Source organism: Coloeus monedula (genome assembly GCF_965178545.1).
Source record: "Coloeus monedula genome assembly, chromosome: 11".
In the NCBI taxonomy this organism is placed as follows: Eukaryota; Metazoa; Chordata; class Aves; order Passeriformes; family Corvidae; genus Coloeus; species Coloeus monedula.
Genome location: NC_138791.1, coordinates 8,569,430 through 8,597,044, shown reverse-complemented (window position 1 = coordinate 8,597,044; position 27,615 = coordinate 8,569,430). Strand labels below are relative to the sequence as shown.

The 27,615-nt window shown below is 40.5% G+C and overlaps 2 protein-coding genes across 36 annotated transcripts in view; one reads left to right on the top strand and one right to left on the bottom strand.

Moving 5' to 3' along the window:
* The window catches only part of SLMAP (sarcolemma associated protein), an 84,344-nt gene extending 64,481 nt beyond the window's left edge, over nucleotides 1-19,863 (bottom strand). For all 31 annotated transcript variants that reach the window (XM_082288824.1, XM_082288802.1, XM_082288811.1 and 28 more), the window contains exons 1-2: nucleotides 19,782-19,863; nucleotides 18,312-19,662 (exon numbers count right to left, since the gene is read on the bottom strand). In XM_082288824.1, the coding sequence (XP_082144950.1) occupies nucleotides 18,312-18,509 (198 nt within the window). In that variant the 5' untranslated portion in view covers nucleotides 18,510-19,662; nucleotides 19,782-19,863. The remainder of the gene's footprint in view (nucleotides 1-18,311; nucleotides 19,663-19,781) is intronic.
* A 131-nt stretch (nucleotides 19,864-19,994) lies between these two features.
* The window catches only part of DENND6A (DENN domain containing 6A), a 29,227-nt gene continuing 21,606 nt past the window's right edge, over nucleotides 19,995-27,615 (top strand). For 2 of the 5 annotated variants that reach the window (XR_014226731.1, XM_082288669.1), the window contains exons 1-3: nucleotides 19,995-20,079; nucleotides 21,760-21,828; nucleotides 26,388-27,576. Coding sequence is in view for 4 of the 5 variants with exons in the window: in XM_082288669.1 (XP_082144795.1) it covers nucleotides 27,067-27,576 (510 nt within the window). In the remaining variant the exon portion in view is untranslated. Of the gene's footprint in view, nucleotides 20,080-21,759; nucleotides 21,829-22,338; nucleotides 22,514-26,387; nucleotides 27,577-27,615 lie in introns of all 5 variants that reach the window. The other 3 variants (XM_082288671.1, XM_082288672.1, XM_082288670.1) reach the window with 3 other exon arrangements.

Genomic DNA, 27,615 nt, shown 5'->3' with positions numbered 1-27,615 from the left:
TACTGCTGGAAATCCCATACCCTTTCACCTGAAAAGCCTGAGGGAGTGGTCATCCACACCTCTCAAAAGTCATTATCAAGCCTTATAATTTTTTGTACTAAATGTGCCATATTTCCCTCTAGAACACAGACAAAAAAATTCAAAGTACAAAAAGAACCTCTTTCTAGCATTAGAGATTCTAGATTGTCAGTCTAAGAAGAAAAAGCCTCCACTGATGTTTTAATTCTTTAAACCACCATAAAGAAATTTTCCAAATCCCTTCCCTAAGCATGAAAATGCCTTTTCTGTTCACTATTTAAAATTGAGTTGCAGCCACTAGAGGGCAAGGCCACGATACACAAAACACTGCCCAGGCAGGGTAATAAAAAACCAAAGCCACAAAAAGCAGAGCAGAAACTACAGCTGAAGATTTGGTTGTTCAAGGGTTCTTTTAATACTGAATTTTTACATTAATTATAGGAATATACCCACATATTCTGTAGGTTGCCTGAACTATTAATTCCATCTTTACAGTCTAAAGCCTTCCAGACAAACTACTTCTACACTTCAACATCCACTTTAACAATTCTCATACTGCTCAAATTTTAAAATTAGGTTTCTCAACTTCAGTGTTCCTGATACTGAAATTATGCAAGTTACTGGAATTCTACCCAGAATAAGCAAGCAACGTAAAAACCAAAATGCTGTCAAAGGCTTTTCCCATTAAATATAGAAATTGAACTTCCTAATCAACGGTAAAAAATATCTAGCTAGAAATTGGCCATATGCTGCAAAAGAACCAGAATTAACATGCAGATTTTTTCTGTGTCTAATCAGCATTTCAAAAAAATTGCTGTTCTGAGAACAGTTAGGTTTTTCTGTACAAAGATATCCCTTTGTTGAAACGTATTCTTGATATTTAATGTATTAAATTCTGCTACAATTCATTATCTGTGCTCTTAAAATAACAAAGTCCAGAAACCAAAGCAAACCAGGAGAATGAGTCATTTACTAAAAGGAAAAAAAAAACCCAACCGATAGAAGGACACACGCCGGAAGCTCAAAACAAAAGCATCTAAAGATTTATTTCAAAATCTATAGTCCCAACACAACATGGAAGAAAGCTCAGCAAGCTTTTCATTAAAAATGATGACACTTAATAACAGTGGCAATGCATTGGAACTGTGCACAAAATCAGTCCCATCTACTGGCCCATCTACTCCATGGAAAAAAAGCATCTGTACTGTATATCACCAAACAGATGAGCCCTCAAATTAAGTTCACATAACATTCAAACTGCACTCCCAGTACAAACACAGCCTTCCCACAAAAAACATGTTTGCTGTTAAGTAATAAGCTTTGACATACCAAGAGGTTTGTCATCCAAGCTCAAATTTAATACAGCTGTAGACAAGATTACACTTTGATTAGAGAAAAATCAGCAAGACTTTTACACTACCTATAATTAGTCTGCTATTAGTACAAAGTTTTAATAAACTTTAATTAGAATTAGATGCTATCCAAAGCTTGTTTCAAAGGAAAATAGGTTGGGCCACAGGGAATTGGCAGCATTAAGAGCAACATGGTTAAACACAAGTTTAAGAGAAAAATGTGTGTCCCTACTACTTCTTCCAAATTTTTTGGAAAAAGGTTTTCTTCTGCAGCCACGTAGTGTACTCAGGTCTTAAGCAAGTATCAGGCATATCAAACACAATAGATGATGCAGGTTGGTAGAATGTTTCACTGGATTATTACATCTTAACACTGTTTCATAAAAAAAAAATTAAAAAATCCTAAACAAATCTGTGGCACTTTCGTTACAGGAATTTCCACGTGTTTACCAGAAAAGCGACTTCACATGTTTGCACAGACAGCCTTAAACCAATTAAGATGTTATTGTTATAATAAAAACAGAATATGAAATTTGTATATAGATCAGTAACAGCTCTCCTGATTGCTTATACACAAATTCATGTGAATACCCACCAAAGCTACAAAATCTAAGAGATTCAGGAAACAAGTAAAAAGGGCAAGGCCCTCTCACACGAAAGTACCTTTCCACAGTGCTCTGGTTAGCAGGCAGGAATTAGTCTGTCTACCACAGACCTAGAAAGAAGTAAGTTAGTCTTTCTCCTACTTGATCTTAAAATTACCTCCTGCCTCTGTTGCCACCTGACAGTAGCTCCTCGGGGCTGAGGAAGCGACTGTATTTTAGACATTCTCAAATGACAGACTGCAGCAGGAAAGTACCGCATGCACAACCTCAGCCTTTACACATCTCTTGGCTTCACTGCATAGAACTTTCCTTGACTGCACTCAGAATTTCCCGTCTAGGTTTCCAGGGAAGTGTCAGGAGTCGGCTCTCTGCTTTCTTCTCTCTCTATTTCAAATAGTTTGCATCCCACCAAGCTCCCCTGTTCACACCAGGTCTGTGCTGGGAGCACCAACATTTCACAGCAACTGTGGAAACACACCCTGTGCAGTGCACAGCTGCTGTGCTCTCCCAAACATCCACTTCAAAAGTTGCACCGCAGGACATCTCCAGCTTCCTCCCTGTTTGTATGTTCTGGTTTCTTTTGGAATAGACAAACCCCTCACAGACACGTGGTGAAACTGAGTGCAGACCAGTCCCCTCCCAGCACATAAGAGCAACATGTGCTAAGCACACAAGGGACTAGAAAAAACATCACAGAATATCCTGTACTCTTTCAACCTTCAACAAGGTACCTTAAAAACTAAGGGGTGCTGAGCTTCTGAGCTTAAAGTATATTATTTAATTCTTAACAAGTTCTCATGGGACAAGTAAAGTGCATTTTTACTAGTTATTTCAGGGCTTGCTTCTCTGTCTCTTGAAATTAGTTTGAGTCAGATAAAATAAACATGTACTGTTAACAAAGGTGCCTCATTTACCTTGTTACATTACACTTTTCACACTTAATTCAAAACTGGATAACTTGAGCAGCTTATCTACCTCCTGACTGCACAAACTGGATGGACTGCCAACTTCCAGACTCAGCAGCTGAGTGTCTCCATACTTCCAATACCATCCACTCATCCAGTGCCAAGCAGAACTAATGCAAAGCATGACACACTATCATCAACCACCAACCAGCAGCTTTCTGCCACCTGTTTCTCAACCTCAGTGTTTCTTAACAGGCACATCAGCAACGTTGATGTTTTCTTCACTTCCCTTTGACAGGTTTAGCTTGAAAACTTAAAAACCAGAAACAGCAAACTAGTAAACAAAATTGTGCAAACTACATCAATAGTTCAGAGTAATAAAACAGAGAAGAAAAATCCCAAGAGAACTCACAAAGCTATTATTCTAAAAGCAAAACAGGTAGGCATTTCAAACCAACCACATTTAAATCTTTATTCCTAACTATTCTATGAATATGTAAATATTTTGAATAAACTAATTTGCAAATATAAATTCTTAAAATTTCAGAAGGTCCTTCCGGATCTTATCATATATATATGATATATCATATCATATATACAGTAACCAGGGTGCAAACTATTAATCCAGTTTTTGCCTATTACTTTAAGAGAAAACAAATAATCATTTAGACAAAGTAAGTCACTTGACAGTAATACTCCACGATAAATTACAATAGAAGTATTCTTGCATTGGACTTTCTGATAGAATGAAAACATTTACTTCTTTGCCAGTTAGACAAGAATAATTACAAAACTTCACTCAGGATCAGCTATCACCTTTCCTTCCCTCATTCTCTCTAAAAGCTTACCAGCTGTGTATGATTGACTAAGATTTTGGTCAGCAACCCAGAAAGAAGTGCTTCTATGGTGAGTCAATGAATCACCTGGAACCTCAATAACACTTCAACTTAATAAGTTACTGGTTGCCTTCTCTCAGATTTATGTGCAGCATAAATTCAACTAAAAATTCAATGCATATTAGAAGGATTCAGTCCCTAAGCCACAAAAATAAAGAAACAGAAATAAAATTTCAAGAAGCAAAAAACCAAAAACCAAAACAAAAAGCCCACAAGAAGAAAGTAAAAATATTTATTCAACCAAATAATGAACTTAATAAAGAAAAAAAAATACCATTAATTTTAAAAGAAAACTACTAGAGCTTTTACATTCTGCAGATGTGAAGTTATCATTGTCAGTTCAAGGATAAAAACATTCATCTCTACTCAGTATCAGCTAAAATGCAAACTGAATTAGTAGATTTCTTCATGAAGCAACATATTCAAAAATGCATTAAGTATGAAACAAACTATTTTAGCTGTGACTGAACCACATAAATGACAAGTACTTCCACGCTGCTATTTCAACTTAAACCAAAACCACTGAAGTGAGCTCTGATAGGGAATGCTCTCCTTAGCAAGTCACAATTAAAAACAGGTGAAGTGGTTCACAATAAGTGCCTCAAATATGGCAGAGACACAGCACACTCCTCACTAGGAACAGTCTTATATAAACAGCTGAAACTATTTTTCCTAAAATCTTTCATGTAAGATGACCCATCTTCCACTTACACAATTAGTTCAATAATTTAAAAAAAAAAAATCTGTCTGCTCTGCAAATACTTTGCTTCACTATAAATGCAGCTCCTTACAACTGCCATCCCTGCATTGCTCGTAACAATGGCTCTTTTCACCATGCTAAGCATATTTTGACAGAACCTGAGAAATTAAGCTGAGAGAAGTAAGCAGTTTTTAAAATTCAATATTCAAACAGCAGAACACAGAAAATCACCAATAAAAAGCTTTGTTACCTTAAATGATAATTGTAACATTTACGATCATATTTCAACAGCGCAGAACTCTGCTCTTTGGGTACCTGCACTTGGTGGTACAAGTAAATGTAAAAAGGAGAAGTAGCAATACATGTTTCCTGTTGATTTGTCTTTTTTTTTTTTTTAAAAAGGGTAACTTGCAATCTAGAGTGTGCAATTGTGACTTCAATTGCTCTTCAGTTTCAATATTCCCTCTGTATCACTTGATCCACTTCTAACTGATCCCCTTGTCTCTATCCCATCGTTGCAGAATTTCCCATGCAAATTCCACGGTATCTTCAGTGCTCAGTGCTCTTCTCACCCAATTGTTTACCCCCAGTGCAGCCTCACTGCTGATATGAAGCTCACCTCAACAGTTCTCCAACTTGACCACACAGATGTGCTTCCTGCCCTCACAGCACCTGAGCACCTGAAGACAACCTTCCATGACTACCAGGCTTTGAGAACTGGTTGCTTGTATTTAGAAAGAATGAGACACAGGACCAGAAGAGTTTCTTTCAGCCTTTCCAGCCTCTCTCCAACCCCTAAGCCCACTTATATCTGGCTGCTCCATCACCACATGATACATACTCAAAGATACTTGGACATAAGATGAGACAAAGGCAAGGTGCACTACACTGGAATTCTACGACTGTTGTTCGTACTTTGCAGAAAGGGACAGTAGCAAGAGGAAGGTGGCAGCTGGGATTACTTACGGACTCCAGTGGGGAAGCATTGTGAAAAACAGACAGGTAACTCTTTTAAAAATCTGCAATTCTTTTCATCCCAAAGACTGGAAGGAAGAAAGGACCAACATTACAGACAAGGGAGCTGAAGTCTAAGTTTAGTTGTTTTAAGAATGGCCCAAGTGTGAGAATAAACATGAAAAAGATAGGATGAATGATGGACCAGTTATGCAGAAGGGCTTACCTGGCATTTGACAACTGGTTTAGAAATATTCTGTGCACCCATAACCTTTTCTGCCATAGATTTGTTCTTACTTCTTCAGTTTTGTCAAATACCTTCCTAAGAATCAGTATTTTGCAGAACATTTTATTTCACCATCTCAACTAGAAAAAATAAAGGGAAATTTAATTCCACAATTTGAAGTATCCCATTTTCTAATGGTAATATACATACATTAAAAATGAAAGGAAGTTACTACCCAGCAATCGACAAAGAAACACAATACAGAGAGGAACTCCCTGCTACAGAGGCTTTAAGCCTCAAGAGGATCAGCTAAATGAAACGAGGAACACCCTACTCCGATGTTGGGGTTCATTGTGCTTTTTTGCTGCCTATTCCATTTCACTATTCCTGTTCAATTAGATTACTGCCCTAACGGTGGCGAGAGCATCTTGCTCTAAGTAAGTGTTACCAACAATATTTTCAGAAACATGTAGGTTCTGTGACCTCGGATTTTCTAAAATATATTTTCACTGTACAATGTAAGCTGACAAGATTTTGTTCTATGCTATTTGCTTTAGTCGTTCTGTCTAAGGCACTAGAAAGCACGGAGGAACACAGAAATCAATAGTGAAAAAAGTACCTTTTGAATTGGAACAAAATCCTGTAGAAGAGTAGAACTGAAACTGAAAAGCAAGAGTTCTCTCTGAATTGCAGCTCTGAGTTTCGCAGCAAATAACAAAGACACTATTCCACCACAGTTTTCATAATGCAATTTCTCATTAGCACTGTGGGAAGATGCAAGACATGCAGGCTTTCTGCTATGGGACATCTTTAACAGTTCTACCCAAGCAGAAAATCAACACATCTGAAAAAAACTGTTAACACCTTTATAAAGAACACTCATCCATGTCTATTCTCCAGAACCTGAAGCTCTAAAGCTGAAAAAGACTAAACGACTCAAGTATTTAAATGATAATGTTCTCAAAACTTTTAAGTTTGGCTTCATACACTGCTAGCATGTTAAACAAGTATGTTTATTATCATAATTCAGACATTTAAATTATAATACCCTTACTACGCCTCAAGTGTAGGCAGGTATCTAAGTGTTTTACACTGTAAACAAGCCACATTTAACTGAATTTACCACTTGTGATTATATAAAATAAAGATACAAGACATTCCTCTCATCATAATCCTTCTTCAAGCAAGGTCACAGACCTCTTTCCAAAGGCTTGTTTATCAAAGCAGATAAACTTTCTCCTCCCTCTCTTAAGATGCCAGCAAACAACGCTCATACTTCAAAGGCTGCATTAAAAAGGCAAGTACAGCTCATACTCTTTCAAATGCTCAAAAATACAATGCATGAGGGAAATAAGGAGCTCACTTCCACCAGCCTACATCTACACAGCATATGCATAAACCCAAAGAACCCTGCTAAGATGTCGAAATGGCCCTCAGACCTGCTCATGGACACAACTGATAAAAGTGCACTCCTGACAGATGTTTGAGTAAATGTAGTGTACCTAACACCTATCAGATTTTGTGGTCATTTATTACTGGTGTGCTTTTCTTCCACTGAAATGGGACATTTCATCAAGAATTATTAAAAGCACTGACAGAAATTCTACTACTTTGGAATATAATAACAACAACTACTACTATTACTACTATGCTAGTACTTAATGAAAACAATGAAGTTAAAAAATACCAAGAAAGAAACAGTGATGGGGGAAAAAAAACCACAAACCCAAACAAATGGAAGATGCCCCATCCCTGGAACTGTTCAAGGCCACGTTGGATGGGGCTCTGCGCAACCTGGTCTAGTGGGGGGTGTCCCTGCCCATGGTAAGGGTGTTGGAATTAGATGATCTTTAAAATCCCTTCCAACCCAAACCGTTCTGTGATTCTCTCATCAGCAGCAGGTTGGTCCTATCCATTCACCGTATCTAGCTTTATGGAAAGGAACCCCCAGAGCAGGAGTTATATGGGTCAAAAATAACAAAAAAACCTGAATTGTCCCATTTTTCATATTGGACTCAGTACACTCACTAAAGTCCTTTTTCATGTCCTAGCAATTACACTGTCACTGCTAATAGTAAAATAAAAAAAGTTGGCCACTTCTTATGTTCCAAAATATTTGTTTTGCTTGTGACTTTTTTTATTTGTGAATTCAGGCAGAACTTTCCAAAAGTCACAACTTCTTTTCAGTCAGAAGAGACTGTACCTAGAAAGCTGATTTGCCTGTTTTCTTTTTTTGTGTCTCCACTGTCTCACCCATTAAATATAAATATGAAACATAATTTTTATATATTAAATATAACCAGTTTTGAAATAAAAATGCATGTTGACAGTGTCTGTAAACACAATAATTAAACTTTAAGGTTAAAAACATTTTCTGCCCATATATGATCACAAATTTGCATTTTAAAATCCTGCCACTACTACTGTCCCATGAAAAAGAATACTTGGGACGCCTCAGCATGAGTGTAGCAGTTGAAAAAAAATACCTCTTCCAAATGTCTGCAAGTATAACCAAGCACTTATTATTTCTTAAATCCTTCTATTCTCTGAAGAGTTTTGGTCTGGACAAGACAAAATAGTCTCTACTCAGCTTTCCTCCCCCGTAAAATAACTGTCTGAAGCAATATTGAAAGCAGAATGGTTCAACATACTTTCTAGATTTGAGGCACAACACCAGCAAGCAGATCTAGTCACTGAAATAATGTTACGAAATTACAAGTACCCTAACATTAGACTCAAAACTACACCTTCATAAAAGGCTTTAAAGGATATTACAAAGCAATTATTTACAAAACAGCAATTATAAAAGAAGATGCATACAGCAAGTTTAAACTATAAAGCACATCAAAGAGAGTACAAGTTACAGATCTCAAAATGAAGCATAGTAGTCATCAAGATCCTTTAATATTAGTTTATAAAACTCAGATCATCATCTAAAATTTATCCAGTAACACTTATCCTGCGAAGGCTCAACACTAAGCTGTGTGGGAAAGGAAGGAAGCAAAATGAGTACACTTGGATTTGATAACCAGGGGAGACCAAGAAAACCGCTCTTACCTGCACATCTGCATACAAAATCGTTCAAGTACAGGCACATTTACACTGACCTGCGAAGCAGGCAAAATCCCAGAACAGGGTGACCTAAGGAGCCCCCAGGAATGCAGACTGAATGTCCCAGAGTGGCTCTGGGACAGCTGTGGCAGGACAGCTGTGTTGGTGCAGTGTTTTGCCAAACTAACCCTTCCCAAGCCCACTTCTGGAACATGGGATAAGGGAAGGTCAATCTGCAGCTAAAATGTAGATCTGCATTAAATTTATCAGGAAGTAATACCCTGCAACAGGATGGATGTACAACCTGCGCTGATCTCAGTCAGTGAGGCAGCATGTGTACAGAGATTCCAAATGAAAATATGCATTTTGAAAGGAAGGTTATCCTTGTTTGTTGACACAGTGCATTTGTTCAAGTACAAAAACCTCCAGAAACATTTTTCTCTCCGTTTACATGCAAGTTAGACGTTATCTAAACACAGCACATATACTTTTGACTTTCTAATTTAGAGTCATTCATAAAGGTAACCAAAGATCAGAATGACGCCATGGGTAAAGAGCATTCAAATAGACTTAGAACATCCACATGCCTTTCTGTGTTATAGGTAACATATTATTAATATAAATAGCAGCCTATCAGTCCTTTCCTTAATTACATAGAAAGAGCTCTGTTCATATACCAAATCACTGGCCTTCACTGTCACAGACAATATTTAGATACCTACCAAAGCTCTGCTTAAGCAGCACAACCAGTAGCTTTACCTAACATCAACTAGCTACAGAGATTGCAAAAACAAACAAACCCTTTCCATGACAATTTGTATTCCTGACTTTCTCTTAGAAGTGCTGGAATATGCAGTCAATGAAAAGTCCTCAAAGAGGAAGATGAAAAAAAAAAAATTTCCCCTTTGAGTTCTTAAAAAGGAAGTAGTGGTTGACAGCTATAAGTGAAAGTGTAGTATTATTTCCACCCTTATGGAATTAGGAGTGGAACTGGGAACATTCATGACCTTCATTTAGTGCTTCCTTTCCTCCAGAAATTATTTTAAAATTTCCTGACAAGTTTTCGTGGTAATTTTAAATTGCACTATAAAAGAAGTACTCCAGGTATGCATAATACTGAATTCTATCTAGACATACATATACTGGAAGCTAGAAACATAACTTAAGACAACAGCAACACAGGCTAATCTACCAGCTAATACGCCTGACACTGACCTCAGAAGCTTATTTCCTGGCAGGGATTAATTCTGTACACAAAATCCTCTACCAAGTCCACAAGCAACCTCAACTCATTAGAGCTGCTGTGGTCCGGCAGACTGGACCAGACAATCTCCTGAGGTCCACAGCAACCTTAGTTATCCTCTGCCAGTTCATCTATGCCATAGAATTTGCTGTCCTTGTTCACAGTATTGTAACTTCCCTCCAAGTAGATACCACCTTAGCTACTTAATGACCTAAAGTTCTGGAATCCATAGAAACAAAAGAAACTCCATCAAACTTACTCTTTGTCTCTTAAAAATATGTGCTAATATTGTCATAACCTTAAAAATCCTCTGGCATCCAGCAAGAGGAATCCCTGTAATGATAGCAAATAAACAACAAGGAGTTGCTATTACCTACAGAGATCAAAGACCTGCAAAAAATAACTTGGCTGCAGAATAGATTCTTCCACAATCAGATATAAAAAACAAAGTTTTTTTTTTTAATAACAGAGCTCAACATGTGAAGAATTACAAATAATTCACTATGCCTCCTGAAAGCTTTCAGATTCTTCAAGCACCTGGAAGCAATAGGTATACGTGCAAAACCCAGCAATGCCAGAATAAAATCACAAGTAACACTACGGAAAGTGATTTGCAATTCTATTGCCCCTAAGTTCTGGCATAACTATCACAGCTAACAACCAAAAAAAAAAAACCAGAGAATGACAGCTAATTGTACCACGAGTTACTGGGAAAGGTCACCAGAATACTAAAAGATAAAAAGGTAGGCAGGCTAAAAGCTCAGCTTTGCAGAACCAAGAGATCTGGCTTCTAACCTACATAATTAAGAATTACACTTAATGAAAAAACATTTAAAAAAAAAACAGAGAGGAAGGCATAATTATCAAACTCTGCTGGGGTGGGGTTAAACAAGAAGAAAAACCACTTACAGAACATTGACACTAGGGCAAAGACTAAGTTTTAGACAAATCTAGGTTTAAACTTAATCTCACTCAACTTCCAAAAAAGGAACAACTTTGGAAAAGTTCCAGTTAAGAGCAAAAATTTCCATATCAGATAAGACTAATGACATATGCAGACAGCAGCAGCCAGTACCAAGTGTCTCCGAAAGAACTTGCTGTACAAATATCTATCTGGCCCGTTACAGAGCTTTTCATCTTGGATTTGAAAAATAAGCATTTATATTCCTTCCTTTAAAAAGGGTATTACTCAATACATGGTTACAAGCATCCATAACTTTTCTATTTTAAGCTCTTGCATTTATTTTATTTTTATGGAAGAAATACTACAGGTGTAATTATGAGAATATGCAGCACTAATAACTTAATTCTCAGGTTTCTATTCATTACTCTCTTAACACAAGAACAAAAGGTCACCCTTCTGTTCTGATATAGTTTTTATACATACATGAGACATTGTATGCTTTCTGTATTGAAGACTTTCTGTAATAAATATTTTCAACACACTTGAATTATCATGTAAAAATGAAAACTAAACAAGATATTCCTACTGGGGAAAAACTTACTTTAACAGCAGCACAATACTGTCAATATTTTTTGTATTTAGTTACAAGTTCTCCTGTTTTATACTATTAGGACATTTGCAATTGAGCCCATCTCACTATCAATTCTTCAGTCTTTCCAATAGTTGGTTAATGTTATTTTATAACCCAAAAGTTCTATGAATAGCACATATTTCCCTCCATTACACAACACAGTTCAACTATCAATACTGTAACGTTCCTTAGCTCTGTAAAGATTTTATAAATTCCTCATGCCCTAAACTACCCTGGATTAATCCCAGTACGTTTTATGTTTACTTTTTACAAAAGTAAAAAAAAAAAAACCAAAAAAAGGTCAAATTCCTGCTAGCATTTTCTGTGTTTTTCCACTCAACTACAGTGTTACTACAGGATTTTGGACTTTCTATTATAAGCCTGCTGGAAGTTCATCATTTATTTATACTTTCTCAAGACTGAAATAAACTCTAAAGCATTGCTCAATCACACACAAGTCTGGTACAACACAACAGGAAAATTGTATCAAATTAATTGTCTGGCTCCAGCACAGTGATTTTCCTTTTCAAGGAGGAAGCTGATCTGGGCCTCTGGCAGACAGATATGTCTTCTTGCAAGATGGTACAGTCCAACCCATCTCTCTGCCTGATGTTCCCACTCCTAGAGCAGACTGAAAAAACACTTGCCTACATTCAACAAAAATGTGACAATGCTGAGCCTTCTTCCAACAATTCTGCCACAAGCAGAAACATTTCTGCAAAGACAGACAAGTTAGGAACACTAATGCATTGTCACAGCAAGATCTAACAAAATTCAGAGCTCTTGGATAACCCAAACTCTCAGCAAGTGAGCAACATTAACAGGAAGCAAGTACTGATGTGATTCAAAAGAAAATCCTGAGACAACAATCAATCATATAATTTAGCAGCAATAGACTGTAAAATTGCTAGCTATAGGGATGGAGACAGCATTCTTCCTTCCTTTTCACTGGCCTGGTTCCACAAACAACAATCATTTTCACTTTATGTTATCTATTAAAAGAAATGACAAAACCCAAAATGCAACAAAACAGCTGAGTATGTATCAACACATTTTGCAGAATTCTAGCTAGATCAGACTCAAATCAACACAACCAAAGTAACACAATGACACAGACACTCCTCACCCACATGGCCCTTCACAGCATACATAAATGCAATTACTTTCATTAGATAAATAAGCAAATGAAGCTGTTGCATTTATTAAGAAAAATGAGAAGATAAAGCCAAATCAAAGTATTTCTCTAGTGCCGTGTAAATCCACCTGTTAACAATCATTGGATCGCCCAACTAACACGAAAAAGTAAAAATCAAGAACAACTTTATATAATCGAAGTGTAGGGAAGCAAGGTTTTGCATTTATAAGCCTGGGACCAGGAGCAAACCCAAACCATCCCATTACAGATCTAAGAAAAACACATTTTCTGGCCTTCATTGTGGCTAAGTAACCTGATTCATTTGAGGTTTGTAAAAATTCATTTCAAATACAAAAGGGATTTTTGTTTGTTTTTAAAGCCTAATCAATGTGTTGGTGTTCCTGGCTCAGGAGAGATGCATCATGACTGCAATGGATCAGCTCCAAGAATTACAGTATTAACTCTGCAGCAGTGGCTCTAGATGGTATCTCTGCAGGGAAATCCTTGTCAGCACTGACTTACCTCTACTATAAATGGCTGCCCGCACTCCTACACCGGTTTCTAAAACCATGGTGCTGAAGTTTGTCAAAAGCAAGAGCTCCCTACCTCATACTATTCTCATGATGATATCAGTATAAATTTGGATGGTTCGTTCAGAGTGAAAAGCACTTACATAAAAATATTAACAGGTGTATGTAAGGGCTGCCTGACATCAACCTCTTACCAGAGGCACCCAAGCACTGGAGTTTCACCTTAGTGCATTACAGCAGATCCCCACGTCAGTCCCCCAGGGCACTTGGAACACATATTCAATGTTTGGAAGATAAAGTGTCTTCAATGTTTGGAAGATAAAGTGCCCCCACTGCAGATGGTAAGCATACAGCTACATCAAGAGTACTGAAAAATAAAACATCTGTACATCTCTCAGACAACAATCCTAACAGAAAGCTGAAAAGATATAATAGAGGAAAAAACAAATAACAGACATGGCATCTATCGAAATAAGAGCTACTGATACATGAGAAACTAAACATCCCTTACATAGATAAACACTAAATAGGCCAGAGGATCACACAGGAATCTCTACTGGAAGCAGCAGGAAAAAAACCTCTCACCAAAACCCTACAATTCCAAATACCATTGTTCATATCCCACTTAGTTTTTTAAGATAAATTTACTAAAATACTTCTGAACTAACAGAATGTCCAGAGAAAATGTTCTGTACTTCCTGAATCGTGCCAAGTTCTTGATATCCACAAAACATTTTATGTAATGTTAAGTGAGCAACATATTTCCTCTTCACAAATTTCGTTTGCTCTCTTTCATATCAATTTGCTTTTATCCCTAGTACAATACAGCACAAAGAAAAACTATCTAATCTCAGCTCCTGTTTGTCAACGTAATTCTTACACTAGTGGTCCAAAATTAGATGAAGTATGCTAGATAGGGTCTAATAAGCTGCAAGGGGTTCTTCCTTTGCAAGTGCAGCCTCCGCTGTTTGTCCTCGGGTTCCTGTCTGCCGTTCACTCAGCACAGCCCTGCCCTTGAGCAGATCAACTCAGCCCCCACACCAACACTCACAGGCTCGGTGTCGTCCCCAAACACGACCAGAGTAAACTGCACTGTGTCCTTCAGGTCACAACGTTAAACAGGCTGTACCTTTGGGCTGGTTGTTTTGAGTTGCTGCGGTTTGGGTTTTCTTGTTGGATTTTTGGTTGGTTGTTGTTTTGGGTTTTGGTTTTTGAAGGGTTTTTTTAAGGGGGGGAATCTGTTTTGTGTTTGTTTTCTTTAAAGAAGAGGGTGCTCCCTGCAGGACGTATTTCGTAGTATTTTTATCTCACATATTTTAAATCTAGAAGCCAGAAAGCACAGCTTTAATCAATTTCATTTACTATTACAGGGATTATGGATTTCAATATAGTTAGCATTTATGTCACCAAGATACGAATGTGCTCAATTCATATCCACTTTGAGTTAAATGAAAACAATAGTATTAGCTACCATTAACACATCAACTTGTGCCTACACGGTTTTTTTCAGTTATTACAAATGACCAGTTCTTTGGAGTGCTTTTGCTCTAAGAAAATACTTTATTTTTCACAGTTTCTCAGAGCATTTGGTAAACTGTGGCAATGAATTCCCTATAAAAGGTACTTATAATAGCAACTCAAAACAATCTAAGGCACTCAATAATTCCAGATTTTGAAAGCCTGGGTATCTGTTGGAAGCTTCAGGTTTCTACTAAAAGCTTCTGAAACATCTGTCAGAAGCATTTCAGCCTGGAAGTCACATACAAATTCTCAAGGGTTTTCCACTTGTTTGTTTTCAAAAATGAAAACAAAACCCAAAAAACCAAGTTTAAGATTATTTCAGTTATGCAATTTTTAAGAGCTTCTTCCCATATGCAGCGATATGAGCTGAACAAACATATTTAGATTTTGTGAACTATAGCCCACTTTTTCTTTTGCTTTGATTCACACTTTTTGGAACACTCCATGCTCAGCACAACATCTACTTCCTACATATCTAGTGAGTCACTTTTTCAGGCACCTCTAAAAAAACCCAGATTCATTACCTTGTAATTACTTTAAAAAAATAAAATCAAAATTAATTCTAAGCATAATATTCTAATGTTATCACTCCATGAAAAATCCACTAGTTAACTAGGACTTATTATGCTGTATCTACAAACACAGGCAAAAAGAGGCATTGCACAGATTGTCTGTAGAAGTACTACTAAGCACAGAAAAAGTTCAAGTACAGATAATCCCACCACCATCTCCTTCCACCTTAATCATATACATATTTAGGCTTAGATATTATGTTAAAAATATTTTTAAAAGCAAATCCAACTTTAAGTACCTGCTTTTAATTGCTATGTATCAGTAATCTCAAAAACTCATCCCACTTTCATCCTTAATAATGCTGGTGTTACATAGACATTATCTCCTTGGGCAAATAACTTTTTCCATGCATAATTAAAGTGCCTTTATACAAAGCAAACATTCACATCTTTCAACTGCAAGTAACATGTTATCTTCAGCTTGGTCTACTTATGTGACATATTTCAGCTTATGCCTTCCTCTGCCTAAGGAAAAAAAATTTGTACTACTTTCCTTGGCATTGCTTACTGCTGCTCCCTCTCTGCAGGTTCTACCCCTATTTACAGATGATATCGATAAAATTGTTTACAGACTATGTAGCAAACAGGATCACTCACATGATTCACTAAACAAAATAAAACCCCAAGCCCTCAGGAAAATAACAAAGAGTATGAGAGTATAACTGAAAGGCAGCTCAAGAGGCAGCACAGAGACTGGACTGAGTGACTGGTAATGCCAGAAACTGGTATTGCCAGAGTCCACAACTTACGAAACTGTAGCCCCAGAACATTCATGAACCATTTTGAAATATCTGAAGGTTTTTCTCATTACTAAATTAACATCTGAAGGTCTTTTATCTTTCAAAAAACCCAGAATTGATAAATATCCTATATATAAGCTTCTAAGAAATGTTTACAAATACTCTGACAAAAAGAATTTGTGCAGGTTTAAATATAGGTCATTGATAGGATAATGACAATTTGCTAAATGAGATGTGCTTATTAGCAGTTATGTAAACAATGATAATAGATGTTCCTGCATGTAAATGTTCTGGCATAGTTTCATGGTTTTGTTTGCATTTTGAAAACACCACAGAATTTTTTTAAGTAGTTCTTCTGATTCAAAATCAAGCCTGTATTTATCAGTATCTTCTACCTGCCTTTTCACACCAACATTTGATACCTATTATCTCTAATGGTGTATTTCCCCCTCTCCTCCAACTGTCTCATCATTTACCATTCAGACACTCAATCTGAGTGAAGTGACTGAAAGCCAGTCCATATTGCTAAGAAACAAGCACAGAATCTGAAATTCTCCACATTGCTATACCAATGCTTTAAACCTTTTATAACATCACCACATTTAACGTGCATCAGGAGGGGATTCCAGGGCATGATCCCAAACCCATTCTTTACTTGATCACTATGGCTACAGATCCCCACCTTGGCAATTTTCATCAGACCCCTGTCAAAACTTCACATGATGGTATCTCGAGAACTATTAAATACAATCCTCTTATTTACTACCACTATTAAGTTGCTATTTTAAAACAGATAAATGAGTAAGCACATAATTTTTTTACCTATATTAGAGAAGCCAGAGCTAACTGAAATTCAAAAACAAACAAAAAACCCCATAGCTGATGGTCTTTGAAGCTTATCTATCAGTTACCATATTTTCTCAACACTCAGTGCTTTGTCAAATTAACCATCTTGAATACAGCATATTGTTTGTAACCATATTAGAGCACATGGGGGTCTTAAAATCTTTTAAGTCATAAGAAATGTTGATAAAAAGCCACATGCATACTAATTTCTAATTTAAAGACAGCACAATAAATCGGAACATTTTACTTTGTTGAATCAAACAAGAAAGGTTAAAGACTAAACTTAAAGTATTTCAAGCACTTAAGTTTTCTAGAATCCAAGAATGCACATCACGCACACACAATAGAGCCAAAGCAGCGTGCTTAATGAAACGTTTAATACAGATAGCAGTTTGCACAATTACCTGCAGGTAACTTGAAAGCCATGCCATAATCCAGCCTTAGGAAATTAAATGCTTGTCTTGTCCCATCATGCCCAAGTATTGCATAACACAGGATAGCTAACAATGGAAGGTTAAGAACTTTGACTGCGTTGTACTGCTCCTCCTTCTGTGTCATACTACTGAAAAAATCTGCATTAATTACAGACCATATTATTCTTAAAATCCACAGCTACACTGACTGCATTTCATAGAAGGGCTTGGTGTGAAGCTAAAATCCAGCTGATTTAGAGGATGTTAAGTTCTAGGGCATAACATCAATATATTTGGGAAAAAAATACAGTGCTGAGCAACTGTAGTCTGCACTCTGTTAATTTTTTTCTGGCTATTTAAAATTAACTTGACAGTCATTAAGTAAAACAACTTTACTTGTCCCAGTTCAATCCCTAGTGGACAAAACACGCACTACAGGACCCCACAATTTGGCTTAACAAGACTGCTAGACTTGTGAGAGGAACAGTTAAGAACACAGGATGTATTTTAAAACCATTTTCACTATCAATAAGACTGTATCATGAGTACCATTCATTACACTCCTGTTGCCAGTGATAAACTTTCTATTAGAACCAAACAAAATACTCCACAAAATTTCAAAAGGACAAGTAGGAAGAGTGCCAACCAAGCACAGTATCTTTTTGAAATCCATTTTTCAACGCTCCTCACAATCAATTTACATACAAAGATAAAACAGTAATTTCTCTGCATTTGAAAAAAATATTATTACACTCTATATCGATACAATGTGCTTTCACATTTGCATGACTCACCTCAAAATCACCTACTTCCAGCAATGAATAAGACACACACAAGTCTTTCAGTACTCTAACCATTTTCAACTGTTCGTTTTATATACTTTTCGTAATATTCAGTTTTTGCTTTGTAAGAAATAACCAACTTACCTGGAAAGTTATAATTTTAAAACAAATCTTACTCCTTCACTAGTCAACCATACTTACTACAGCAAAACCCAGAGTGATCTGCAGTCTACAGACACTTGCTAAAACAAATGTGCAGTTTCAGTGTTTTTAAATAAACACCTTACCTTGCCTGTCTTGTGATCAAACCAGACAAGAGCATGGTTCCTGGACAGCACCTTGCAGTCAAATGTGGCGTTGTTCTGGGCTGGCCGGCAGCGAGCCACGGAGCGGCCGATCTTGACGGGCTCGTCCAGGTAAACATGACGCTCCTGAAACGGGTGGGAGTTCGGGCGGCAAGTGAAGATGGCCAAGGCTGAAGGCATCGAGGACAGATTGCGGTTGCCACACCAACCAGAGATGAAGAGAGCCTCTTCTGATGCAGACTGTCCTCCACAATTTTTAAAACACCTCCACAGCAACTTTATATTAAAGCAGGACAAATATTATCGTATGAGAGGCCTAACAATCCATTGTTTCAGTGTGTAAACTAATTCTGGCAATAATCCAGTGAAAAAGCCCCATTATGTCTCTTAACATCAGCAGTGGCCCAAAAAGAGTCTAAAACATACAACTTTCAATCCATCCTCCTCTGGAAGAACAGGAATGAGCATCTGATTCCTTCAGAGAGAAGCAAAGGCCCCGTGAAAGAAGGATACAATGTCTTAAATCCAAGTAGATGAGTCATACAAGTACTTTTGTTTGTAACCTCAACTGCCTTCTTTCCCCCCTCCTTCCGTAAACAACACTGACCAAAAGTCTGACCAATGCAACATGGAAGCAAGGAAAGGTTTAGGGAAGGGGGATGAAAGAGTAAGATTAGCGTCCTCTCTCACAGGGCACAGATCAGGAACTGGAAGGTGAATACAAAGCCCTCGCTTCACAACAGGGACCTATTGCTTTACACAGCAATCCGCATTTCACCATCTTCATGTGTTAAACCCCAGCAGAATAGGTGGTCCTCGATTTAGGATGGAGTGCGAGAGCTACACTGTTTTTCTCCCCTACACCAGATAAAGCTAAACTGGTCTACAGCTTCTGGGAGCCGCTCAGATAAGGAACTTGATAAGGCATAGAGAGGCTCCCAACTCTCCTTCTCCCGAGGACAAACCAACGCGTGGGAAGGGTCCTTGGGGCCGGCCTGCGAGGTGTGCTGACAGGTCGCTCCCCGGCGGCGGCTCTGGCTGGCGGCGGGGTCAGTCTGCGTCCCTCGGCGGCGGCTCCGCAGGGGCGGACGGCGGGGGCTGCCCCGGGAAGTCCCCGCCAGGAACCCCCGGCGCGGGGCGCGGCGGCTCCGCTCAGCCCCTCCGCAGGTGGCTACGCATGAGGCGGGCCCGCTGCGCACCCCCGCGCTCTCCGCCCGCCCAGTGCGGCTCCGCTGCCCCGGCGGCGGGAGAGGCCTGGCGGCCGGGCCCGGGCGCTCCCGCTCGGTCGCTCTGCCGCTCAGGCGGCCACCGGCCGCGGGAACTTTCCTCCGACCTGCGGGGCCGAAAACAAACCGGGTCAGCCTCGTCTCTCAGCGCGTCTCGCCGCGTCCCCTCAGCCCCGCATCGCGCGGCCCCGCGGGCGGCACGGGGCGCACCCCGCTCCCCCCTTACCTTGCGCGCAGCCGCCGCCATAGCGCCTGGAGCCCTTCCCGGTGTGGCCGCGGCGGCGGGGCCGGGGCGGGGCGGGGCCGGGGGCAGGCGGCGTGCGCACCGGCGGGCTCCGCGCATGCGCGTTGCGCGCGGTGAGGCTGCGGCAACTGGGGGGCCCCGCCCCGCTCCGGGCGCGCGGGGAGGGGGCGGCGGGATGGGCCGGGAGGGGAGAGGGGAAAAGGGAAAAGGGAAAAGGGCTGCAGCTCCTCCTCCTGGAAGGGCACGGCTGGGACGTGTTAGCACGGGGCAGGTCGCTGAGGTGAGTGAGCCCCGGCCCCGTGCCGTCGCTTTGCCGTCGCTGTGCTCACCTCTGGGAGGGAGGGGACGAGCGGGGGCCGTCAGCCCTTATAAATAAGGGGGAGGGAACGGCGTGAAGTTGTGTCAGGGGAGGTTTAGGTTGGATTTTAGGAGAAGGCTCTTCACCCAGAGGGGGGTCGGGCACTCGAATAGGCTCCCCAAGACTGCCACTTCACAAACCTTTTGGACAACGCTCTCAGGCACAGGGTGGGATTCCTGGGGCTCCCTGTGCAGCGCCAGGAATTGGACTCGATGATCTGATTCCAACTCAGAATATTCTGTGGTTCTGTGAAAGAGTGGAGCTTAGCGCAGGAGCTGGGGTGGCACGTTCTCAGCAGAGCTTGCATGGGAAACTGCAGGATTCTCCTGAACATCCTCCTGCTTTCCCTGTGCGCTTCTGGTGGTTTTATGATCCCAGATTAAAAACCTAGCGAGCCGCAGTGTGGTGTGATGTGTCCTGGGGCGGGAGGAATGCTGGCCATGTTTGCCATGTCTTGTTTCGGGTTGGCAGCTGGAGCAGGGGGACTCTTGGAGCAGTGGCTGCAGGGACAGGATTGAGGTGGGGTCATTGGTGCTGTGTCTTCCCTCAGTACGTCACGGAGCATCATCCAAGGTCATATTTATGCCCGTTTTCTAGAAGCCAAGGAAAGATCGCTTGTCAAGGTCATATGGTAGGCTGGTGCCAAACAAGTCTCTCCAGTCCAAATACATTCTTAATTCCATCATTGCCTGTAAAGCAAACAAGTGGAAATTGTGTGATATAAGATAGATGCTGGTAGTCGTGCCAGCACTATAATTACCCTGTGACAAGGTGTTAGGATTAGGGATATGGGAGGGTTCTCTGATGGCAGAAAGAGCTGGCAGCCGTGGAGGACAGGAGCGGAACTGGGCCAGGCAGTTCAGCAGTGGATGAGGGGAAAGCAGCGATTGAGGTAAGGCAGTGCAGTGTATGAGACAAAGCACAACTGGTGTGTTCTGAGTTGTAGGACAGTAAAATCTCAGGGCTGTCTTCATTTTTTTTTCCCTTTCTTTTTGACTGCACTGTGATTTGGGGAGGGGGTTTGATTCGTTACAGACTAATTTTCGTCCAACAATCCAGTGAGAAAATGACAGCAAAACCAGGCTGTAGCATCTGTGTTTGAAACAAAGAAATGAAATCCAAGATTAAAGACAAGTCTGATTTTTATGAAGACAAAACAAACAGCTGATAGTTGGAAGCTTTAGAACTGTTTATCCATAGTTTTAATTCTCCTGACGGGCAAAAAAAAAATCTCGCACACCACTCCATGGCTTTCATCAGCTTATGAGATTGTACTACTGTGATAAATATAATTGTAATTTACTTTTACTAATTGTTTTAATGAGTGCAAAATCAGTGTGGCTGTTGCTTACAGCACACAAGGTGCCATAACTAATCAAAGGGAGAAGGAAAGGGGTATAAAAAGAAGATGGAGAAAGTGAGAATAAATTTAGGCCCATTAGGAGTTATATTTGAGGGAACTAGTTGCAAAAGTAGAAATAATTGAGAGCGCTTTGGAACTGCAAAGTGTAAAAAGTGGGAGCAAAGGGTACTACAGGTGTTGGAATTAAAAGAATGTTTCTGAGAGCATTTTCTATATTTTTGTCTGCATGTTTAATGAAGAAAGGAGACTGAAAGTAAAATTAGAGATGAAGACGATCCATTACCATCTATAGGACCTAAGAGAATCAGGTAAAACAATAAACTAAGCAGTGGATAACTTTCTCTGATGTTCTCTCTTAAGTATTTATATTAACATAATAATAATGTAAGTATGTAATTTAAACTGTAAGCCACTGGAATACTATGTTTTCCTGAACCCTACTTCATCCCCTGGAGAAATTGCACTCTGACAATCTTTCGGGAAAGCAATGGTATGTGCCAGCTGCCTTTCTAGTTCTCTTTGGCACTGCCAAATGGCTCATGTAACAACTGAGCTGTACCCACTGCTCATCGAGAACATTAATTTGAGCCTTCCTTCTCTGCATGTGTGCCAGCTCTCAGAGGAGCTGCATGGGTGTAGTTACCCTCAGACTTTTTAACTCCTATTTCAAATTGCTTGATGAGTTCAGAAGTTATCAGGGGCAGAGTCATAGGCTAAAATGAAAACATAGAAAGCAGTTGCATTCTGAAATGAGGATACAATTATCGTATGGGTATTCTATGAAGTGTCTGCTGCTTACCAGAAAGTGTCCTTCCCAGAACTGTGGAGAGCAACAGGTGGATGAGGATTTCTGTGTGAAGTGCTCGGCCGCTGTGCTGTGCTCAGAGGAGGAGGAGAAAGAGGAGGAGGAGGGAGGAAATGTCAGCCCCTGCTTCGTTTCTACAAACGCTGTCACACAGCTGAACCAGGCAGAGTACCTCGCAGCCATGTTAGGTAAGGGCAGCACGATCCCACTGTGTCCATCCTTTTTCCGGGCAGGAAGTCCATGAAAATGTTATGATAGCCATCATAGCTGAGGGCAGAAAGAGCCCTCTCCATAGCCATCTTGGGTAAGGGAAAGGGAGAGGAGGGGACTGTCACTGTCACATTTGTCCCCTAAAGAGCTGGTGTCTGTTTCAGGAACTTAAAATGCAGCTAAGGTAGTTTATGTGCATACCTGAAAAACATCTGGATTTTGGCTTGAGGGTGTCAAAGTTGTAATGACTTGATGAAAAATGAGGTCTTTTGCTGATGGAAGCCTATCGTGAATTCTGAGGTAACTGTAACTGACTCAAAAAGAAAAACACCAAGCAGCATTATAGGCAACTCAGTGCCACATTTCTGAGTACTGTGCAATGATGATCCAAAAGGCTACCAAAATACTTAATATGTATCAGACTAAGTTTTCACTGCAGAGGTATGAACCAGTTGTTTAGTGGGAGATGTTGATTCCAGAGAAATTGTTACATTTAGAATGACTGAGGCATGTCATGTATAGCAACAGTTCCGTTTCTAGTGTAAAAATTGGGATGCAAACTGATAGTGAAAGCAGAATAAACAGGTAAAAAGTTGGAGATGCAGTTTTCTACTGAGTTCTCATCCCTGAAATATTCATCAACAGTTTATCCAATCAATTTTTTACTGATTTTCAGAAAATCAACAAATTCCATGTATAATTGCCGTACCACATTTAAAATATGACAGTCTAAGAAGGCATTTACTGCTGTATAGACCAGTGTGGAAAGGCAAAGCAGAGTTTAAACTGTTACTTACATCCTTATGTATCTTTTGCAAAACAAGCTTGCCTCAGAAGTAGCTTCTAAAACATTCTGAACCAAGCTGCCAAAAAGTAAGGAACTGTTTCAGAGAAGTTTTCTCCAGTGTTTAAAAAATTGATTCTAATTATCACCCCAGATTTAGTGAACCAGTTACACTTTTTTATTTTAGTGCTATTATTGTTCTTTAGTTTCAGACTTATTTTCTGTTCATGATCTTTTAACTCTGACTGGTTATGTAAAGAACGATTACATTATTTTTCAGCATTAGTTTTGAAAAAATAAACAACTTAGCCAGTTTAATCCTCTCTTGTCAGGTAGGTTCTCCATTTATTCCATTTTCTTTCAGACCCTTCCCTGCTCCTATTTCTGGTTTGCATTAAAAAAAAGATACAAGTATCCAGTATACAAATGAGAGTCTTACCACCATAATAGACAATTACATTAATGCAATATATGTAGTAAGCATATACTGAATATACTATTCAATTTACATTATGTAACAAATATGAATGTTATACAATGATTTAAAATATATTATTTATGTACTATATATCCTATCCATTTATATATACAATGTACATTGCATAGAATGTTGATAATATATGTATTTGGTGTATATACATAAGTATAATGTAACATACATACCATTAATACATGTTATGCTAATACATAACTAATTTTGCATGCAGTATTTTTTTCATTTCAAATCAAATCAAGCAAGTTAATGTATCTGGCATTTTCACTGCTTTATCATTTTAGCAGAACAGTCATCATGTGACCAGCTCTTACTTGCTTTTCTATTAATATATCAATTAAACAGTCAATATTAATATTGATTTTTTGAAATGTTTGGTGTTTTCTGTGGCTGTTTGAAAAATAGAAAAGGCGCTTCAAAAATAATTACAGCCTTTTTTGTGTGTGTGTTTATTTGTTTTAAATGAATGTATTTATTAGACCAAATCTAATTTTCAAGTACAAATAAAATACTGCTTTAAACTGAAATCTCGAGGCGGGGGATGGAGGGGGAAGGTGAGATGAGCAGATGATGTTTATGCAGTTCTTTGGTGTTACTCTGTGGATGTGAGCAGTCTGCACAGTCACTCCCTGCTGAAGCTGATGGAACCTGGCCAGCCAGCAGCCAACACAACATTTGCTGCTACCTGATAGAAAGCATCCTGCTGAGAGAGGGGGGGACAGAGCCATGGAGATCACAGCTGTAGGAGCAAGATAGAGCGTGGAAAAAAGGAAGGCAGGCTCAAACACTGAACAGTTGTGGATCTTTAGAACCCAGCTGTCCCACATAGGCCTTTGCTCATTTTTATTCTAGCAACTGGCATCACAGGGCGTGCTTTTTCTAGAAGTCTCTCTTGTCCAAACCCTTCCAAATATTAACAGATGGCTGTACTTCTGCAAAACTAGGCTTAGTTCATGGAGATTTGTAAGGGCACATTCCATATGCAGAGCCCTAGTGTTTCATGAGGCTTTATTGCAAGAAGTAGCAAAATGCTCTCAATTAGTAGGTTCCCAACTCTGAATCAGTCTATCTTTTGTCCTGCACTGAGACTTCTTGAAGAAGAAAGCGGTCTCAGATGTTTCTAAATGTTACAATACATGCAGAAATATTTCTTTTTCTTAACGTACATTCTTTCTCAATTGAAGAAGATAATCACAATTTATCAAAACTAAAATGTATATGAAATGGCTAGGTGAAAATCTTTCTGAACCAGTGTTTCCCTAGTTATTGGGAATGTCTCCAGTGGGTGAGAATCCTTTCTTCAGTACTTACCAAAGATTGTGTGTCTATTCTCTTAACTTTCTTCTGCCAAAATATTATTTGTTAAGCATCAGGTGGAATTAATTTACTGTTCAATAAAATGAACAGAGCATATCACTCTTAGTAAGTACTTTATTCTTATTATTTCACATACACTTTTAATTGACATGAAAAAAATAGGCACCAGAAAAATCTAGAAGTACATGCATGATGATAATAGCTAAAATTTTGGTTTGCCCATCACAGCAAGAATATAAGCAAGGGAAAGTATAAAAGTACAAACAAGGGAGGGCTTATAAGAAGCAGTGAGATGGAGTATTTTCTTAAACCAAGTGATAAAAGCTTTTGGCCAGGCTGTTTCAGTTCTTAAATGGGAACAGCAAATGAAATGCTACTGAGAATCGTTGCGCTGAGTTGAACTTGATTAAGCTCAGTCTTAGTCATGTCTTTTTTTGGATAGTAATCTTTTACAGAATTCAGGAGTTAACTACTTGAAAAATCTGTGAGTGTTGCATGGTATCACTGTAAGATACATGAAGCAGCTGGAGACAAGTGAGAATCTTCCTGTAGAGCCCTGCCTGAGGCTGCACACTGCAGAACCCCATTCCTATCTCAGTTTGTATCTAATATTCACTTTGCCACTAATGGTTTATGATAACTGAAGGCTCAAATTATATCCATGATATAATTTGATATCTCAAATTATTACCGTGCCATAATTTTGTCTGAGTTACATGTTTGTTATGCCTTTGTCTAGAAAATTACTCGAATGATCAAAGCATAGTTTAACTTCTAGCAGTTTGGTTTTGATAAACAAATGTTGTTAATGGGTCTTAAGGAAACAGTGCATCTAAGGAGTCCTAAATTTTTTTTAAGTATGTATAGATGTATTATTCTGGTTTTAATATTTACAACTCCTGTCGTGGAGAAAAAATGACATGTAGTGATTCAGGTAAGCAGCCTGTCTGCATCTACTGCTGCTGAAGCTGTTCTAGTAGCAGTCAACCAAAAGTCTAGTGTGAATAATTCGATAAAAAGAGGTCAGGAGTTTGGAGGGGTGCATGCATAACTTCTTTTAAATTTTTTTTTTATTAAATAAAATCGCTATTTAGCACTTTTAACTCTACAAAATGTTTCATAATGAAATATAAATAGCTGTTGGACTGTGCTAAAAGAATATTTGAAAGCTCTTACATTATTAAATAAAGAGCTTGGGCTTTGGCTAAGGCACTAAAAGAGGGTTTAAGAGATTTGGATGCTTTTTTTATTATCCCAGTTTCCTGCGAGGGTGAAGCTGTCCAGTCATCAGCCAGAGGGGTATTTCCATCTCCCTCCGGAGCCGTGCTCAGCGTTGCAAAGGACACGATGGAGATACGCCCGCTAATTACTTGGCGGCCACGTCGTCCCCGTGCAGGTGCTGTCACGGACATGTCGAAGTGGAAGAGAAAGCTGATTGATCCGTTATCTGCAGAGCTGCCGTCACGAGCACCCCGGGGACGGGTGCGGTGTCTGCAGCCCGGGTAGCTGATGCCCTGTCCCTGACCCTGCCCCTGCCCCTGCCCGTGTCCCTGCCCCTGCCCGTGTCCCTGCCCCTGCCCGTGTCCCTGCCCCTGTCCCTGCCCCTGTCCCTGTCCCTGCCCCTGTCCCTGCCCGTGTCCCTGCCCCTGTCCCTGCCCCTGTCCCTGTCCCTGCCCGTGTCCCTGTCCCTGTCCCTGTCCCTGCCCCTGTCCCTGTCCCTGCCCCTGTCCCTGCCCGTGTCCCTGTCCCTGTCCCTGTCCCTGTCCCTGTCCCTGTCCCTGTCCCTGTCCCTGTCCCTGTCCGCGCAGCTCCGCCCGCCCGGTGCCCGTTGGGAGGGGCCGGGCCGGGCCGACCGCACCGCCGCCCTTCCCTGCCGGGCCGCAGGGGGGCGCTCCCTCCCCACCGCCACTACCGTCCCCCCCCCGCTCCCCTCAGGAATGGTTTGGCCTCCCCTCGGTGCCGGCTTGGCCCCTCCCACTCCGGGCGGCTCGAGGGGGAGGGGGCGGGGCGCCGCTGGTCACGTGACTCCGCGCGGCGGGGCCGGGGTCGGGGCCATGTCGCGGCGGGAGCGGGGCCCGGAGCCGGGGCCGGGCGGTGCCGAGGCGGCTGCAGAGGATGCGGCGCCGGCGGAGCCGGAGAGTCTCGACCAGTGCCTGTCGCTGCTGCCCTGGGACCGCTTCTCAGCCTGGCTGCACTGCGTGTGTGTGGTGGGCTTTGACCTGGAGCTGGGCCAGGCCGTGGAGGTACGTGCGGCGGTGGGCGGGGGGCACCGCTCGCCCCGCGGCCTGCGGGCTGCGGCGGGGCCCCGCCGGAATCGGGCGCTTCCTCTGGTCCCGGTGTTGCACAGAGGCGGGGGAAGCTCGGCCGTGCTTGAGGAAACGTGGTTGTGCGGAACCCCAGAGTGGCGAGCGGGGCAGCGCCCTGGGGAACTGGTCCGGCTGTTCCGGGTGAGGCTGGTGATTTTCGGTCAGCTCTTCTCATGGTGC